Below are 18,793 nucleotides of genomic sequence, written 5' to 3' on the forward strand. Positions count from 1 at the left end.
AGAACTGCGGGAAGAGTAAATTCCTAATGTTCTCACCATAAAAATAGTCGACATTTGAGATGGGGGTGTCTGTGTCCCTAAATCACAATGTCACGTTGTCCCTGCAAATACACACTGTTAGAAGTCAGACTCGGCATGATTGCTGGGTCATTTCCCCTCACTTTTGGTTAGGGAAGCCAAAAGTCTATTATGTGGGCCTTCCTTGAAGTGGTGACGACCATAACGCCATTCATGCTGCTGCCTGGACCTAAGCTGGGTCATGAGGATTTAACCCCACCTTAAAATATCAAGGAAAAAGTTTTTGCTGGGCCATGGTGGCACACGCCTTTAATCCCAGCACTCAGGAGGCAGAGGCAGGTGGATCTCTGTGAGTTTGAGGCCAGCCTGGTCTACAAGAGCTAGTTCTAGGACAGGCTTCAAAGCTACAGAGAAACCCTGTCTTGAAAAATCAAAAAAAAAAAAAAATGTTTCCACTCATGTAAAATCCCCCTTGAAAATTTTGCCTAGCTTTCACTTGACAATATGGTTTCATGAAGATTGTTTAATGTGTACTGATATTTGGATAATATTTTGTTATGTAGCACTTTCACATATTTTTAATTTTTTCCAATTAGTGTATAATTAGCCATTTAGAAGAAAAATTCATAAACAGTAGAAATTTCTTGCTTCTTTTAAATTTGAATATATATACATATGTAATTATAGGAGTATATAACGAATTGGTACGTGCTTATGTGCTCTTAAATCTGTTATTAGCATCAAAAATCCTAAACCAAAACTGATCCCTAGTCCCCTCCGTTCGCTGCCTCCTGATCTGATAATGGAATCAGACGCAAGTACCCACTTGGCCAGTCTTGACGGGTCCTTCTGTTCACAGGACGGCTTCACGCCATTGGCTGTGGCTCTGCAGCAAGGCCACGACCAGGTTGTGTCACTTCTGCTCGAAAACGACACAAAGGGGAAGGTGCGTCTCCCAGCCCTCCACATCGCGGCCCGCAAAGACGACACAAAAGCAGCCGCTCTGCTCCTGCAGAATGACAACAACGCGGACGTGGAGTCGAAGGTAGGGCGCGGCCACTCCGGCCTTCCACGTTCATCCTGAGTCAGGCAGGCAGCCTTCTGGGGAACATGCGGTCTCCCCGGTGGCAAGCTCGTGCCAAACAAATATGGCTTCACTAAAAGGAATGAGAAGGTGTTGCCTATGTCAGCCAAAGCACTCACTCCCTGCCTCCACCCGAGAAGCTGGAGAATTGCCGTCCATGTCACCTTATGCATGCTCAAAGGGAGGCCACCTCCAAAGGAAAGGATTTCCATGCATTTATGTTTTTTTTTCCCCTTTCCATATCACAAAGGAAGGTGTTGGCCAGTGCAGCTCAAACATCAGGGCAAAGTTACAAAACACTAGCGAGAGAGTGTGCACACATGAGGGGTTGACCTCTCCAGGCCTAGGCAGCACAGTCTGCACCATTGAGCTGTGGGAAGCATGAGGCAGGGAAAGAGCCACAGCGGAAGACTCCTATTGTCTTGCTTGGAAGTCTGTATGGGGCACACGGAGCCATGGACGAGGTCTCTGTGTGGTCATTCTTTGTTGGGTCTAGCTTTCTCCCTGCACCCCATCCCCTTCCATCTTAGCTTCCATCTCCATCCCATAGCTGCCATGAGCTTTCCGCAGTCCACGTCACCGAGTGAACTAACCGTTCATTTTTTCCTCCTCTTTGCCTCCCAATGTGTTAACCTAGATGGTGGTGAATAGAGCAACCGAGGTATATATATGTCTCTGTCTCCGTATTTCTATAATCGGGATCGGCTTCATCGCTTTCCATTTCCTAGGTTTGCTGCCTCATCCCCTCCCCCCTCCTTCTCTGCATCGCCTCCTGTAGGCTAGATTCCTGCTTCACCCATCCCTACCCCCTGAAGGAGCATGTGCCAGAGCAGACAGCGGGTTAACTGCCAGGGCTTTCTGCAGCTAAACTTGGCATTGAGAAGGAAGATTTAGGAATCTTCGAAATACCCTATGAGTATTGTAATAGAGAAGAAGCCCTCCGATACTTCGGATGCTTATCAGTGGTACCTGAAGCTGCAGACACCCCTGTCGCTCCACTCCTCTGGGACTCAGTCTTTAGGGTTCTCTGCATGACACTTACCCTCCATGGTGTCAGCAACAGAAGAGTTACTCAGAATGGTGCAATCTCACCCACCTTCCTTCCATGAGAGGCAGTGATGGCTAGCATGGCTAAGAAGCTTGCTAACAAATTAGACACGCATCACTTCTAAGGTTACCAGTTGGGGGTGGGGAGGTAAATGAGTCGTTGCATGTCTGGCATTTTTGAAGGAAATAAAATGACCATGGTAAGAAAAGCACCCATAAAATTGTGTTTCAGAGTAGGTCCTTCCTAATGAACAGACACGCGTCTCAATTCTCTGTAGAACGTGGTCTCCCTTAGTTTAGGAATCACCTTGGTGGTCTAATACCTCTGCCCACCCCCAAGTTGCTTTAGTCCTTAAGGCTGAGATTTGCAGTTGGTTATCCTGAATTTATGGTGTATAAAGCTAACTGAATTTGTTTTATGATTCCATGGCCAGTCTCTCATCTGCCTTAAACAGTATCAGGAATGAAGCCACACCGCTGTGATCTATGAGGGTGTTTGAGATGTTGGCTTGCCACAGGTCTGTTAGTAGACTCCTTAAATTGATCAGTCTCTATCCCTGGGTTTTCCCTGGCTCTCCCTCTGCTGGTGAGTTTGGGTTTCCTTAGAAACCCTGTGAGCCACTGACCCTGATTGAAGGCCTAGTGCAGAATGAAATGTGGACCCTGACTTATTTTGCTCCCTCATTTTTATCTGCGTGTAAGAGGAGCTGGAAGGAATCAACCGACCATTCGCTGTGTTTTCTTCGCAGAGTGGCTTCACCCCGCTTCACATAGCTGCTCACTATGGGAATATCAATGTGGCCACGTTGCTGTTAAACCGAGCGGCTGCCGTGGACTTCACCGCACGGGTGAGTACACGGCAAAGTGTCACATCTTCAGAGCGTCTCAGATGACTTGGATGTCTCATTTCCCAGGCTCAGGAGTAGGCTGGGGCATGGCCTTCCAGTCATTGAGAAATTGCATGTATTACCTTACCTAATGTATTTCTTGTATTACATAGATATGCTCATTTCCTGGCAGGGAAGGTAAACCAAGATTGGGAGTGAATGTCGATGGGATGGATCACAAATAATAAACACTAATAGAGAAGATACATGTAATTGAAATTGCCGAAGCTGAGAACCATGGGCAGTCCTCCATGTGAAATATTCTAGAAGTGTTAAAGACTATTCAGTTGCATGGGTATGGGAGTAGCTCCCAAGACCCCACTCCTCCCCTGACTGAGGAGATACTGGCAGTTGATGGTGACTTGGGGAAGGAGAGTCATTTTTTTTTCTAAGACTGTGACCACTGTAGGGTTACCCGTATTCCAGTGGGCGGCCCCCAAGCCCATATGCACAGGGAGCACTAGTGCAACTCAATGGTATGTTTTTTAAGGGAGTATGTGTAGGTGGAGGGTACTTGTCATTTCCCAGCCACCCAGACCCGAAATAATCACACAGAAACTGTATTAATTAAAATATTGCTTGGCCTATTAGCTCAGGTTTCTTATTAACTAAGTCTTACATCTTAAATTAACCCATTTCTATTATTCTATGTATGGTCACAAGGCTGTGGCTTACTGAGTAAAGTTCCAGAGTTTGTTTCCTTCAGCAGCTATGCGCTGTCTCTCTGACTCTGCCTTCTTTTCTCCTCTATTTCTACTTGGAATCTGGACCTTGTTCTGTCCTGCCCTGCCCATAGGCCTAAGCAGCTTCTTTATTTATTAACCAATACAAGCAACATATATACAGAAGGACTTCCCACACCAGGTATAAAGTTGGTAGAGGAATTTATTGGAGGGATCCACACAAAATTGGAGGGGAAAATCAGAGAATGGTTGTGATCATAATATATTATAGACATGGGTGAAATTCCCTGTTTGTTCTAAGTTTACTATCTTTAGAATGAATTCATTGAAACCATGCAATAAGAGCCTTGATAAAGTGATATCAACTCACTATGGAGTCACAGAAAGTTCTGGCCAGAGCACTGCCACAGCAGCATAGCACATCCGAGGCGTTTTCTTTGTGGCAAGCTCTTCTTCTAGAAGGGTGGGGTGGGGTGAGATTGGATGTGAGACCAATACTGGTTGTGTAGCACTCAAAGTAAAATGCCTTAAAAATAGTTGGTAGGTGGGCAGTGCCAGACCAAGCATCTATCTCAAGAGGAAACCTTTAATTCATCCCTGTTTTACAGGCCAAGTAGGCTTAGCCCTGACTCTTGAGCTAGTGGTTAGAGGAGGCAGAATTTCAGACTTAGAAAATGAAATCATTTACTTCATCTTCCTTATCTAACTTAGAGCAATTGGCCCTTCTTTTTGTGTGTGTGGGGGCGCTGTTTTTTTCAAAACTGGTTTTCTCTATGTAACAGCTTTGGTGGTCCTGGAACTTGCTCTATAGACCAGGCTGGCCCCAAACTCACAGAGATTTGCCTGCCTCTGCCTCCTGAGCTCTGGGATTAAAGGTGTGCACCACCGCCACCCAACCGTTGGCCAGTCTTCTTACAGTTTATTAGTTTCAGAAAAATTAGTGAGCATTCGGGTGACACCAGCATAGATTTCCACTCTGGTCTTCTATTTATTGAAAACCTTTGTTAATCTGAGTGGGTGGAGAAAAGTCACCTCTTCTCGCTTGCCGTTCTGCTAGTGGCCCCATTTGGCTCCAAGGCCAACATAAACTCTCCGAAGGACAACTTCAGAGAGCTTCTTTAAGACGATGTTAACACCAAAGACCATTTCTGGGTTCATTAGTATAATTCACAGCACAGTCAAAACCTCATTAAGCCTGATCTTCTAATTAGGACTTTTGGAAAATCCAAGTCAGGATGACTTTGAAGTGGGCCTCTGCCAATCATTGAGAAATTGTTCCTTGCTGCTGAAAATAAGTTTAGATTTGAGGAAAAGCATAAAGAAATGAGGAGAAAATGGCAGTCCTGTCACACTCCTGTAGACAGCTCGAGTGCATCCATTCCCCTCCCAACAATGACTGCGCTCATTATGAGCGATGATCCTTTATTGATTAGAGATTAGTGAGAACCTCAGGCCTGTGTGTTAACCTCACATGCATCACCAAAGTGATGCCTAATAATTACACTTGTGTTGGTATAGAATATGCCACACTCGCTGTTTTTTGCTGAATCAAAAAAAAAAAAAATCCTCCGCAGCCTAAAACTAATGGACGAGGCCACTCCATACCGTACGGCGAAGGCTGTAGTGCAGTTGCATTATATATTATTTATAAGAGCCTGGCACTCTTGCTAACTCCCAGCAGCCTCTGGTTCTCTTTGTTGGCTGTGATGGATGACTGGCTTTAGCGTGTCAGGGAAGACAATAGAAAGAGCTTACCCATCTTACGTCGCAAATTCCTAGTAATGTCATCATTAGAAGATGCTCGTTTTACTAAGGTACTGTACAAGGGTCTCTTCCTGCCTAAATTCTGAGGCATAGTCAGTCACGGTTCCCTCTGGAATGAAGCAGGGTAAAAGTTGCAGCTAGGGTTACATTCATTCTGCTCAGAACAATAAAGAGGGAACATTTGGTTTCATTGGCTAAGAACTGGCTGCAATTATAACCACAAATCACAGACTGAGGAGGAGGTGTGGACAGTGGTGTAGGAAACATTTATGGGTAAAATCCAAGGCGCAGAAGTTCTCTTGGTCTTCAGGGAGAGAGATTAGGGTTCTCTTTTCTTCCTGTGACTGGGTATAGTAGAGGATTGAACCGTTGAAGATTTAGGCTGGCGGCTGTGGGCAGCACTGTAGGCTGGGGAGGGACAAAGAGAATGGATACTACCAGGGAAAGTTCTGGCAAATAGGAGCCAGGACAGCACCTGCAGATGTAGATATTTCTGAAACAGAGAAGGGAAAGGAAAAAAACATCAGTATGACCAAGGAAGGGTCAATGTACTCCTAAAGAGCGATTCTGACCCCTCGAGGGCAAGATGCACCCCTATTCCTCATCGCATTTCCCAGACTTACATTTCATCGGTTTTAATTTCTGCTTGTGACGCTCCCCTGTGTTAATAAACAACCCCAGCTGACACCTTCCCCTCTGTATGATCTATACAGATAACCCACCCCACCCCCAGGTCCCCTACAGGAGAGCTGCTAGCTGCTGCTGTGCCCTGTCAGCATCCTGCAGCCTGAACTGAGTCAGCCATGACAGCTTTGACAGCATTAGAACTGATGCATGACCCTTGCTCTCATAGCAAATCCTCCCTCTCCTAGTAATCGAGACACTCCAGAGGCCTTACTGACTGTCATTCCAGGGAGGAGCACTTATGCACTGGGGTGATGAAAGGCCAAATCGTATTAAGTGGATATTTATCAAGTCCCTCCTGTCGATTGCAGGAGATTCAGATGCTGTGGGGCTTAGCGCTTCCTGGTCTGACCCCTGAAAGAGTTAGAGATTTGCTCTAGAAGATTCCAGGTGGTTTATGGATTAAAACAGACAGAGTAGCTCTAGAAGGATGGACTAGAAAAGGAAAGTGTTTGATGAATTGGGGAATTAAATAATATAACAAATGCAGACTCCAACCTTTAATATATGTAGATATATACATGGAATGGGGGTATATAAATACATAAATACTTTTATTTTACACATTTTATTAATTCAATGTTTGACAGCTTCATACATATATCTGCATACATATGCATGTATATATAATACATTGTAAATATTAGCAGTAAACATCAGTGTGCAAGAATCTCTGTGATATGCCCAGTCCTGTTCATAAACACCAGGATACTGGAATCCTGTTCATAAATACCAGCAGTGCTATAGCTGGGTCCTGTGATAGATCTCCTCTTCATTATTTGAGGAACCTTAGAGCCCAAGCAAGAATCCAGAGCTGTTTTCTGTACACCTGGGCTGCCAGAGCATTCATGAGAGTGGCTAATTTTAGTTTATACTGAATTTCAAATGCATATCCCTTGGGCTGAGCATGGTGCCACATGCAGCAGGTAGAGTCAGGCAGAGATCCAGCTCCAGCCAGTTAGGGCTAGATACTAAGGCACTCTTAACAGTTCATGTCCTCCACTCCTCGAGAACATTCAACACTCGCCTATGGCAAGAGGCTCATGTAGTCCACAGCACAGATATGTAACATGTTGGGGCTGTCAGAGAAGATGAGAACAAAGATCCCACACCCATCTCCACCCCCACATCACAGGCCTGCCTTCCTGAAAATGACACATTGACCTCTGAATGTCACCTGCCTCTCCAGGAAGCTGTTCACTCCCGGCCCTGTAGGCTTGCACTCTTCCCTAGTCTTTGAACGTCATGTTGACTGATTTTTGTTCATCTTGCACTTTCTGTTTGCTCTCTATGCTGTGCGTTATCTACAGTCCTGTGCTTTAGAGATCACTGCTGTCCATAGAGTCTCTCTGCTTCGCAGACATATCCCCACACGGGCCTCGGGGCTGTTGACTTTCGCATGAGCTTCATCCTCTCAGCCCTCCAGGGCAGAACTCACTATGCCCAGTGAGTGTGCTTCTTATGGCCACAGCTTTTTGCAGATAAAAAGCCATTTATTCCCAAAAACCATTCTGAAAACAAGCGGGCAGGATGTTTCTGTGGCCAGAGAGCCCTTTGTCTCCCTGCCGTGACAAGGCACCTTTGCATACCAGCGTGTCAATGGGTTCACCAGAAGGTTCTGCAACATTCCACTCAGCCAGGGCTGGCTGTAAGGGTGAACAACATCAAGAAACCCCCATTTTCTTCCTTTCTTCTCAGGTAGAATTTATGGGAACAGTCGTTTTAAACCTATAATTAATAGAGAGTGTGCTAACTTCCTTCTTCCACATTAGGCTTTTATACTTAATATCTCAGAAGTCTGTGAGGGCTGAAATGCAATAAAGCACATGAAGAGTCCTCTCCCATACCCTGTAGTAAACACAGGAGGTTTGAATTCCTCAAGGGCCAGTCTGTGTCCTGTTCTCTATTGTGGAGTCTATAGAGTTGACAGCTCAGTACCTGGCCCCAGGAGAGACTCAGGATAAACTTACAAAATTCAAGAAAGAATAAAGACATGACTTCTGGGTTTCCTTACCCATTACATATGGGTGAATCTTGTTCTCAAGCCCAGTTCTTTCCCGGCTCACCAAACTCCCGTTGCTTCGACTGAACTGTGTTTGGACTTATGAGCTGCTCCCCAAACAAAGTCAGCTGCACCAAGGGAGGAAGGGGGCCATGAGAGTCTGTAGAGTTCCTCAAGATGTTCACTGCATGGATTTAGTGAAGGACAAGATGCTCTGAACATCACGTGGCTCACACGTGTAGACAGCCTTGGAAGACAGGCCTACCGAGTCATGGATGCTGGCATCAGGACCTCAGACTCAGGCCACGAGGGCACAGTTAGGCAACCTCCAGAGGGTGTGTAAACGGATATCGGCACACCCCAATTAGGACTATGGCTGACTCCCTATTGTCTGCTTTAGGGGTTCAGGACTCAGGAGACTACACTTTGGTTTGTGGAACAGAAATCTTCACACGCATAGCTTTAGAATGCATTTCCCTCAACATACAGTTTATTTTTTAATCAAAAAAAGCAGTAAAAAGTCACCTGTAACCTCTACTTATTTGCATGGTTATCCTTATAGACACACCTGTTCTTCAAATAGATTTATTTCCAAATATAGACTCTGCTGCATCACAATGTTGAAAACCATTAAAATGAAAATGAGGATTTGAGAACGTTGGCCAAAGGATGTGAGTCCCAGGGATCTGACCAGCCCACATCATCCCTACATCCAGCACAACATTATTGCCATGGTTATACTATCGCTTCTATCTCGGAAGGGACCGTGAGTTAGGGTAGGCAGGGGAATCTAGGCTGTGTAGATTATTCTTTTTTTTTTTTATAATTATATTTATGTACAGAAAACTCAGCAGTACATTTAACCCAGTTTAGTGGCGAGTTCTTTGGCCTTTGCCTTTTCCAGCTTGGCAATTCGAGCCACAGATTTAGGACCCAGGACGTTGCCTCCCCAGTGGCGGCGGATCTCATCATATCTGTCGTTGTAATTGGTCCTAATAGCTTCCACCAGCTTGGCCAGAGCACCCTTGTCTTCCGAGTTAACCTGTGTGAAGGCAACAGTGGTGCACGTCTTCCTGTGGACCAGCCGTCCCAGCCTGGCCTTTCCCTTGATGATGCAGTAGGGGACCCCCATCTTGCGACACAGGGCAGGCAGGAAGACCACCAGCTCAATGGGGTCTACGTCGTGGGCAATCACCACCAGCTGAGCCTTCTTGTTCTCTACCAAAGTGGTGACTGTATTGACGCCCGCTCGAAGGACAGGTGGTCTCTTAGTTGGGACATCCCCTTTGCCGGCAGCTTTCTTCTCAGCACGGGCCAGCAGCCTCTGCTTCTTTTCCTGCTTGGTCTCTGGCCTGTACTTGTGGGCAAGTTTAAGCAACTGGGTAGCTGTTTGCCGGTCCAGGGCCTGGGTGAACTAGCTAATGGCAGGAGGAACTTTGAGGCGCTTATAGAGGATGGCCCTCTGCCGCTGCAGCCTGATGTAGCGGGGCCATTTGACAAAGCGTGTGAGATCTCTCTTGGGCTGGATGTCCTGCCCAATGCCGAAGTTCTTAGGCCTCTTCTCAAACAAAGGATTCACCACCTTCTTCGCCTCCTGCTTCTTCACGACGGCGGAGGCCGGGGCCACCTTCTTCCCCTTGGCCTTCTTTCCCTTGGGCATCTTGCCGGGCTGGAGGAGAGAGAGCTGTGTAGATTATTCTTAAAACTTGCACACCATCTCCACCTTTCTCTAAATCCCACATCCTTGGAGAATCTCCTGCATGTTCTCTTTTAAGAAATAAACTTGTTGTGGATTTAGTCCTCCACTTGAGCTGCATTGCTGTCTTTCCGTGCGGTGTGAGGTTCATTTGTTCCTCACCCAGAAAGGTAAGTTTCTTAGTAGTCAGAGTGAAGCAAAGAGCGGGAACCTGTGGGGCCTCGGCGGACTGTCCCCCACTGTTACACTGGTCACTGTCATGGTCTGGGGTGGGTCCCTTCATCACCAGGCCTTCTTCGTTTTAGGAGACAAGGGTTCACTGTGTATCCTAGGCTGCCCTCAAACTTGTGGTTCTCCTGCCTCAGTTTCCAAAGAAATTGAATCAATGACATGTACCACTCTTCCCTTTCTGCCCTACAATGTTTGGAGTTTTGTTTTGTTTTTTGTTTGTTTGTATATTTTGTTTTGTTTTGAAACAGGGCCTTATTACGTAGTTCTGGCTGACTGGGTCTCATTATATAAATTATACAGGTCTTAAACTCGCAGAGATCTGCCTTTCTCTGTCTCCCAAGTGCTGGGATTAAAGGTGTGCACCACCAAATCCAGCCATTTAGTTTTTTGCAACAACTAATAGAGCTGTCTATCAAACAGGCCCTTCCTCTCTGCCCAGTCATCTTGTCTGACAGTGATGGAGATGCTTTTGGGCTTGTCCTCCTCCTTTCATCACAGGGCATAGAGTTTTATGACTAAGTAGATCACACGGAAGTTGCATTACTAGATTCCCATAGGGCCTTGCAGTTAACCCTTCCTGCTCTTGCATTGTCCTAGACTCAGTGGATACACTAAGAGTTTTTGATACATGGTGACATCACAGCAACTGAAGAAAATAGTCCATGTCTATTGCACTTGAGATGTGTGGCCAATAACGGAACTAGAGCTCCTGAGGCCTTTATGGCGGCGGCTGTCTCTGTCATCAGGGGAGAACTCACTCACTCTAAGACAGACTTTCCTCGAGAGCATGGCACATATCCAGTAGGTAGCATGGTAGCAGTCCTCTGAAGTATTTCTAATAGTCAGAAATGCCACTTCCAGAATGTCCTGGGGTACAGTTTGCTGTGGTTCCGGTCAGTACAAGGTCAACCTCTAAGAAGTGATTCAGGGAGCTGGAGAGATGGCTTAGCAGTGTGGCACACAGGCTGATCTTATAGAGGACTGGAGTTCAGTTCCCTGTACCCACGCCAGGCAGATCACGACTGAGGCTCCAGGGGATCCCCTGCCTTCTCTGGCCTCCTCGACACCCACAGTCATGGAGACACACGTGATAAAAATAAAATAAATCTTCAATAAAAAAAAAAGTTAGTCGTATGTCATAGCTTGGGAAAGAACTCCAGTAATGAGCAAAGAAATGACAGAAAGTCACAAGGCACCTCCTCCTCTCCCATTTCCCCTCGACTTCAGTCTATTCGCTAAGAGTGTTTCTCAATGACCTGAATAAATCCATTTCAAAATCCTGCAAATCAAAAATTTTATTAAGGCCGGAGTCAGCGGAGCTTGTCTTTCCTCATTTGTACTGAAAAAAAAAAAAAGACTCTGTAGCTTTGTAATTTTTCTTTTCACCAGTTAGCTCGAGGAAGGAGCTGCACTGGGCTGCCATGACCTAGCCTGACCCCCTGCTGAACATTCCAGCACATTTTCCACACTGGCTGTTCTCAGATAGTACTTTTGGATTGCTCAGATGTACCCTCATAACCTCTTCTGCCACTGCAGGCACCTCCCTGGAAACTAGGGGACTCTTCCCACGAGTAGTTTGAGGAACACAGAAGGGCAGAGAGGCCACAAAGGGAAGAATTTGGCCCTTTGCAAAAGCCAGAGTCTTGGGGTGAGCGCCTCTGGATCGGTGCATGATCATTGGCTCGGTTCTTCTGCCTTAAAGCAAGAGAGTCCACAAAGACAGGTTCAGAAAGGAGACCTGCGCAGGTTAGTGTAGTTGAAAGCCTAGTGACGTGGTATATCAGTAGAGGGTATTGGAGTCAGCCCAGATACAGAAGAATGCTGATGTAGAACACACACATGCTAGTGTATGCAGTTCAAGGCACAACACCAAACGGTGTTAAAACCTAAAGAAGCAAAGCCATGGAGGCTGAGCTCAGATGCAGGTGTTAAGGATGCTAGAGAGGAATGGTAGGGTTGATCAGAGCCATGGCAGCCTGGCTGAGGGCACCGGCCTGGAGCCTGCAGAGAGAAAGGAGTCATTGCCGGTCAACATGGAGAAGCTGAGATAGGAGAAGTGTTCCCTGAACATTGTGAAGTGTGTGGAAGGGAAGCCAGGCTTGGATGGGAGCTCTTGCTATTCCCGGTCACCTGTGGGAAGGGGCTGTGGGTAAGGCATGGCCAACCCTGGGCTTTGTGGTCTGCTTAGCATTATCCTCGCCACAATCCTCCCAGAACCTCTGAAGGGGAAAGGGAACATCATTCTCCTCAGAAGGTTTGGAAATTGATAGAGGATTTTGGTTCATTATTAACATGTATTATACATAACAAAGGGCTTCATTATGCTATTTCCGTACTTATATATAATGTACTTTGATCTTTTGCACCCTGGAGGCATTTTTGGTTTTCACAGTGCCTGGCATGTGATCAGAGAAGGTCCTGAGTGGCTCAGCCACTGTGCTTAGGAGGGTCTGCTCACACCCAGTAGTCCAATGTCCGTAACACACCTGCCCAAACATACTGAACCAAGCACCTATACATAACCAGGCAATGGAGCAGGACCACATCCCAGGGCGGGCAGAAGGAGGGTCTAGAAATTGGTGCTCACCGTAAGATTGCTCCTTTTAAGGACACCAAACAGCCCGTGGCAGCATCCTCAGTTCTCACTACAGGGACTTTGAAAAGAGGGGAAAGAAACTCACAAAGAATTCCAACCAACCTAGCTTCCTCTGTTGTTGGACAACAGGTGCAGCAGTGAGCGTCCCTCACTGTAATCCACTTACAGCTCTTAGTATGCCATGAGTGATGGTGGTGACTTCCATTTTACACTGAGACGCTAGGAAGTAACTGTGGGTGCCCCCGACTCTGAAGAACGTTGGGATAAGAAATGGTGACATAGGGGCTGGGGAGATGGCTTAGCCAGGAAGGTGCCTACTCTGCAAGCTTGAGGACATGAGTTTGGACCCCAGAAGCCACGTAGAAGGCCAGGCATGGCAATGCTTATCTCCAACCCTGGCACTGGAGAAGACGATGGAGAAATAGAAGGATCTCAGGAACTCAATAGCCAACCAGCCAGCCTAGCCAAGTTAGTGAGCTCTACACTCAGGGAGAGACCCTGCCTCAAAAGTAAAGTGTTGAAGAAGATACCTGATGCCAACCTCTGGCCTCTGCATGTATGTGTACACACACACACATACACGGCGATGAAGTTGGAAGATTCTAACACTAGAGAGGCCCCATGTATAACTGAGCGTAGACTTGGCTTCAAACCATCCCAGAGAAACCATTTTCTCCTGATGACTGGCACTTTGTTCTCTGCAAGTGTCCAGGAACAGGATGAATTAAATCCATCTTTTATTCTTTGGTAAATCATGCTTTGGAATGAACCCTCCATAGCCAAAAATCTGATGATCTCATAACAAAGGCACAGAACATACATTTTTGGCAAGACATGCAAGGCAGGCTACATGTCACTACAAGGAATGAGGCCCAGCGAGTCCTGAGATTGAAAATGGATTTCCCAGTAGTTCCTAAGTGAGGGCCTCTCACTGACTCATGAAGTCTGCAGTGGGCACTTTGCCATCAAGTTTTTAACAAGCATTTCTCATGATTCTTCTCATCAGACAGGATTAGGAAATATTTACCAAGGTCAGGCTGAAAGAATCTTTATCTATACATTGCCCAAAGCTGCATCCTAGAAATCTTTTTAAAAATCTTCTTTAAAAAAAAAAAATCATGGTTCATAACATTACCTTAATGTTTACACCACTTTAATAGGAACCCAGGTTTATACTCTATTTTACAGCTTACAAAGGGCATACATATGGAGTGCCCTTGGAAACCCATAAGAATAAACGTTTTAACTGAGGAACAAATCGTACCCAAGGGATTGCTCGTTCTAGTCCAACCAGGAGTAACGTGGCAGGGTAGGGATCTGAGCTCATGTTGTTTTCTCAAGTCACGTGACCTCAGTTCTAGACCATCAGAGCTAGGGTGTACACTGGGCTGGAGGAGAGTCTGCACAGTGCACAGTGTGCTGTAGCAGTGCCTGAAAGCTGAGGATGAGGCTCTGGCTACCGGCAGTAGCTGCATCTTGGTCCTTAGGAAAGCATATCTGCTCCTTAGGATGAGGGCTCTGCTCACTTACAGGATGAGGAGGACGAGGAGGGCTCTTCACACTTACAGGGTGAGAAGGATGCGGTCCTTAGGGTAAGGAGGGCTCTGCACACTCACAGAGGCACCTTCTCCTCGGCATGTTTGCTGAGGGGCCCCATAGGTGTCATTTTCATTCCTTCATGTGTCTAAAGCATTAGCAAGTGTCCCATTTATCTGAAGACCCAATTAAGATAAAATACCATCACCGCCATGCCAAAAAAAAAAAGTTTCTAATAAGCTGGGATCCTGGAAATCTGCAAGACATGATTTACTTTCTAGGAGAAAAAGAAACAAAAAGGTCTTTCATGGACAAAAGCTCTGGATTTATTGATTTTTGACTGAGGAGTAAGGAAAATTTGCCATTCCGATGGCCCTCCGTGTTTTGTTTTTCCGGTGTGAGTGGCAGAATGTTAGAAAAGTCGGTTGAATGTTTTGTTGAAACCACTGTAATTATGAGAAGCCTCACTGGAAATCTAGTGTCTTTAGACAACTCATTTAATTTTTGAAATGACTTTCTTCAATATACAGAAAGCAAATTGATTTTAACTGAGTTCTTTTTTTTCCCATGAGGCAACTAGGTTTGGACCTGTGTCCTCTGGAAGAGCAGTCAGTGTTGGTCACAGCAAAGTCATCTCTTCAGCCCCCAATTTACTATTTCATTCTTCAGTGCTCTCCCGACCTCACTTTTAATAATAAGAGTTAAAAGCTCTTTTTTCTCTTTTTTGTTAGTTTCATTTACTTGGGACTTGAGAATGTCATACATTGTACAATGTCTTTTGATCATATACTGCCCCTCCCCTTCAGCTTCCCCAGAACTGTCCCCACACATCCTCCTCCCCACTCCAAGTTCACATCCTCACACATCTGTTTGTTCCTGTACCACACTGAGTCCAGTTAGAGCTGCCTGCATGTGCTTGGGCACGGGGACACCCACTGGAATATGGGCAGCCTAAAGAGTGCACACTCCTAAAGCAAACTAACTCTCTCTCCCTGGCAAGCATGAATTGCTAACAGCTCTTAGCCCAGGGTAGGAACTCATTAGCCTGTCTTCCCCCAATTGCTCATGTTTCATGGAATAACTGAAATGCAGATTGAATATATATACATTTTAAAAGCATAGAGGTAGGCATAGTGACTGACACCTGTAACCTTGCCCCTGAAAGGCTAAGACAGGAGAATCACCATGAGTTCCAGGCCAGCTTGGTCTACAGAGAATGAGATCAAACCTCTAAAGCAGTGGTTCTCAGTCTGTGGGTCGTGACCCCTTGGGGGTCGAATGACCCTTTCACAGAGGCCACAGAGCAGATATTTACATTACAATTCATATAGCCCTAGCAAAATTATGATTATGGAGTAGCAACTAAATAATTTTATGGTCAGAGGTCACCACAATGCGAGGAACTGTATTAAAAGGTTGCAGCATTAGTAAGGTTGAGAACCACTGCTCTAGACAACAAGAATAACAAAGAATTGAAATTGCATGTTGAATGTCTATTAAGGCAGCAGCTGTTAGCTAAGATAAGCATTTGCATGAGTTTGGAGACCAGGGTGCTCTTGTATACACGGTTGGAAAGTAAAAACCATCTGGCCACCATGAAAAGAGTGTTTGTTCAGCAGAATTAATTCCATTTCTGGGTATATGGCCACCCCAACCCTGCAAACGAAATCATTGTCAGGGGAGATTGTCCCCCCTGAATTTCTAGCAGGCTATTCAGGAAAACCCAGAGGCAGAAGACCCTGGGGTCCAGCAGCAGGTGAACAGATCATCAGGAGGTGGCCTGTATGTGCATTTAGACTGTCACTCAGCTGCAAGAAAAGTAAGGAAAACTTGATTCATGCTGCACCCCAGAAGTAACACAAGAGAACTCTGCTCAGTGAAGTGAGCCGGTCCCAGTAAAACAAACAGTGAGTGATCACCTCTGTGACATCCCCAGGACAGACAGAAACAGGGACAGAGGCAGAATGAACCATGAAGGATTTCTTCTTAGGTAGGGTTCCACTTTTCAAGATGCAAGGAGCCCTGGAGATCAGTGGTACCGCCGTGTGAATTACGTAAGGCCACTCAACTGTGCACTTAATGGGTAAAGCAAAAATGCTGAGGGGTATGTAATTTACCACTGCTTATACATTGAAAGCCACTAAGCTAGCTATACAAAAGTCCAGCAGTCTGTGAAGTCAGGGAGGAGAGGGACTTGGAGCGAAGTTAGCATCATCCACATGCTCCTTCCCTTGGCGGTAACCTGTCTCCGGTCATCAGTCCTCCTCCGTTTAATTTAAACTCAAAGTAAATTCTGTATTGTCAGAGCAAGGTTAGGAATCACCAGTACTTGCTTGGAGGTGGTCTGAACTGAACTTGGCTGCCTCCTCTGTTGGGTTTCTGTGGGAAAGCTGGGAGAGAGGAAGTAGTTAGGTATTCCTCAGCAGAGGGGGATCTTTCTTGCCCATCTCTGACATTAACAGCATGGATCCCACACCTTCCTACCAAGGAATAGCATGTGCATCCTGTTAGTTACCATCTGTGCCTCCAGTGTGGTGTCTGCCACTCCTCAGCTCTGGTTGTCCCAGGTTTCTCTGCTTCGTTCACAACAGCGTAGTCTTGCTGAATGTCTCCTTGGTAGGGCCAGCATATGTGGGTACCCTTACTAAAGATGGCACTGAGGTTTCCACTTTGGCCTCAACTAAAATTGTGGCTATTCATGTGTTTTTGGTTTTTTTAGAGCTGTTGTAATCTGGAGTTGCAAGTTTTACAGATTTAATAACAAGCACACCCTCACCACATTGTTCACACACACATATTAGCAGACAGATGAGCAAAACTTTTTCCAAGAAACTATCAGCTGGCCAACTTTAAAATCCTGGAGTAGACTGCAGGAGCCAGGTGAACATACAGGTGAGCCCATTGAGGACCCGATCAGCAGGTTCTGCAAGGGAACACAGAAACACAAGGACAGAACACCTATGTCATACAGAGAGGAAGGACAGGGGGACTGGATCCATGGCAGGGAGAATCCCAGTGTGACCAGATCACATGCCAGGAATGAGGGACAGGATGCAGAGACACAGACAACCAACATGGAGAGAAGCTGGGGAGGGGGAGAGGCTGGCAGCGGCCAGTGTCTCGAGCATCATGGTCAGGGCGGAACTTTTAGGATCCCAATTTTCAGATAGGCCTAGCAACCAAGACCAGTGCTGTGAGACACTGGCCACTGAGGGAGGGAGAGGAGCACCAGTATCCAGAAACCATGGGCATCTGGGGGTTTTGTTTACTTGACCCCCATGCCGGCAAAAATTTGTAGGTGTTAAGGACGTATGGTATCAGATAGCCCCAATTTAAAAAGATTTTATAAAAGGTAGTCCAAGGGCATTTGGGGATCTAGCTTTGAATTTCAGGTGTCCATTTTGCAAATCTATGTTAGGACCCGAAACCTAGCGCAATGTATCCACTGTGTCAGGCTATAGGTCAAAACACGGTGGGAGAGGGGTGGAAAATGCCCTTGAACAGAACGTCTTCTGAAAGAGAGATCCCACAGGACAAGGCAGGTCCTTGTCCCAGTAGCAGGTCAGGAGCCTGGCAAGATCGCGTCTCTGGCAGGACACCCCAAAAATTGCAAGAATCCCTGGGCCTCTAAGGCAATGACTTGGAAAGTTGAAGCCGGTCTTGACCTGGTGGAGAGCAAGTGTTGGGGAGAAGGGTATTTTCCCATCATGTGGCCCCTGGCCAGTGGGAGAAACAGCCCCTCGGTGGGACTTCCAGATGAAAAGTTTTTGCACCCCGATAAGCCTGATAAACTTCTCTGCCGACACAATAATCCAAATCAGACCAAATCAAACCAAATTTGAAAAAAACCCAGATTTAATGGATACAAACTCTCCCGGATGACTTTCCAGCCCTCCCTCCGCCCCCCAGAGAGGAGACAAGAAGGGAAGACTGGAAAACCACGTGTTTTTTCTCTGGAGGCAATTTAAATACCCTGTGGGAGTGGTCTTGAGCATCTCTGGGGAAGGGTCACTGGTTTGGTGGGCTTTTTTTTTAAAGGAAGAGCTACAGTTTTTTTTTTTTATAAAGATTTATTTTATTAAGTATACAACATTCTGCCTCAATGTATGCCCTCACACCAGAGCAAGGCGCCAGATCTCAGTACAGATGGCTGTGAGCCACCATGTGGTTGCTGGGAATTGAACTCAGGACCTCTGGAAGAGCTGCCAGTGCTCTTTGCCTCTGAGCCATCTCTCCAGCCCCTGGTGGGCTTTCTCAAGGGGCAGAGTCTGTGCTGAGGCAACTGGAGTGGGGGGGCTGGGATGGAACTTCCACCCAGACCAATATCCTTGAGAGAAGCAACCATTTCATATGCTTTGTTTGCTATCTTTATGATAATGAAGAGGGTCCTGAATAGCACTTCTGTTTCATAAAGGCCAAGCACCATTCTTTTTATTTCTTTTATTGCATTCAATTGTGTGCGTGTGCACAAGTGTCTTCAGGCATGTACCCCATGCATGCTCCCGGCACACACATGGAGGTCAGAATACAGCTTGCAGTCTGGTGAAGGAAGTATGAACCTGGGG

General features: G+C 46.2%; 1 protein-coding gene and 1 pseudogene across 10 annotated transcripts in view; one reads left to right on the forward strand and one right to left on the reverse strand.

Annotated features, from left to right (window-relative positions):
• Ank3 (ankyrin 3) overlaps positions 1-18,793 on the forward strand; it is a 445,234-nt gene that overhangs the window by 248,821 nt on the left and 177,620 nt on the right. For 7 of the 10 annotated variants that reach the window (XM_057751281.1, XM_057751283.1, XM_057751286.1 and 4 more), the window contains exons 6-7: positions 878-1,063; positions 2,899-2,997. In XM_057751281.1, coding sequence (XP_057607264.1) covers positions 878-1,063; positions 2,899-2,997 — 285 coding nt within the window. Of the gene's footprint in view, positions 1-877; positions 1,064-1,739; positions 1,764-2,898; positions 2,998-18,793 lie in introns of all 10 variants that reach the window. The other 3 variants (XM_057751279.1, XM_057751284.1, XM_057751285.1) reach the window with 1 other exon arrangement.
• On the reverse strand, positions 8,994-9,830 carry LOC130861935 (60S ribosomal protein L7a-like; annotated as a pseudogene).

The sequence above is a fragment of the Chionomys nivalis genome, chromosome 19, assembly GCF_950005125.1.
Source record: "Chionomys nivalis chromosome 19, mChiNiv1.1, whole genome shotgun sequence".
Classification (NCBI taxonomy): domain Eukaryota; kingdom Metazoa; phylum Chordata; class Mammalia; order Rodentia; family Cricetidae; genus Chionomys; species Chionomys nivalis.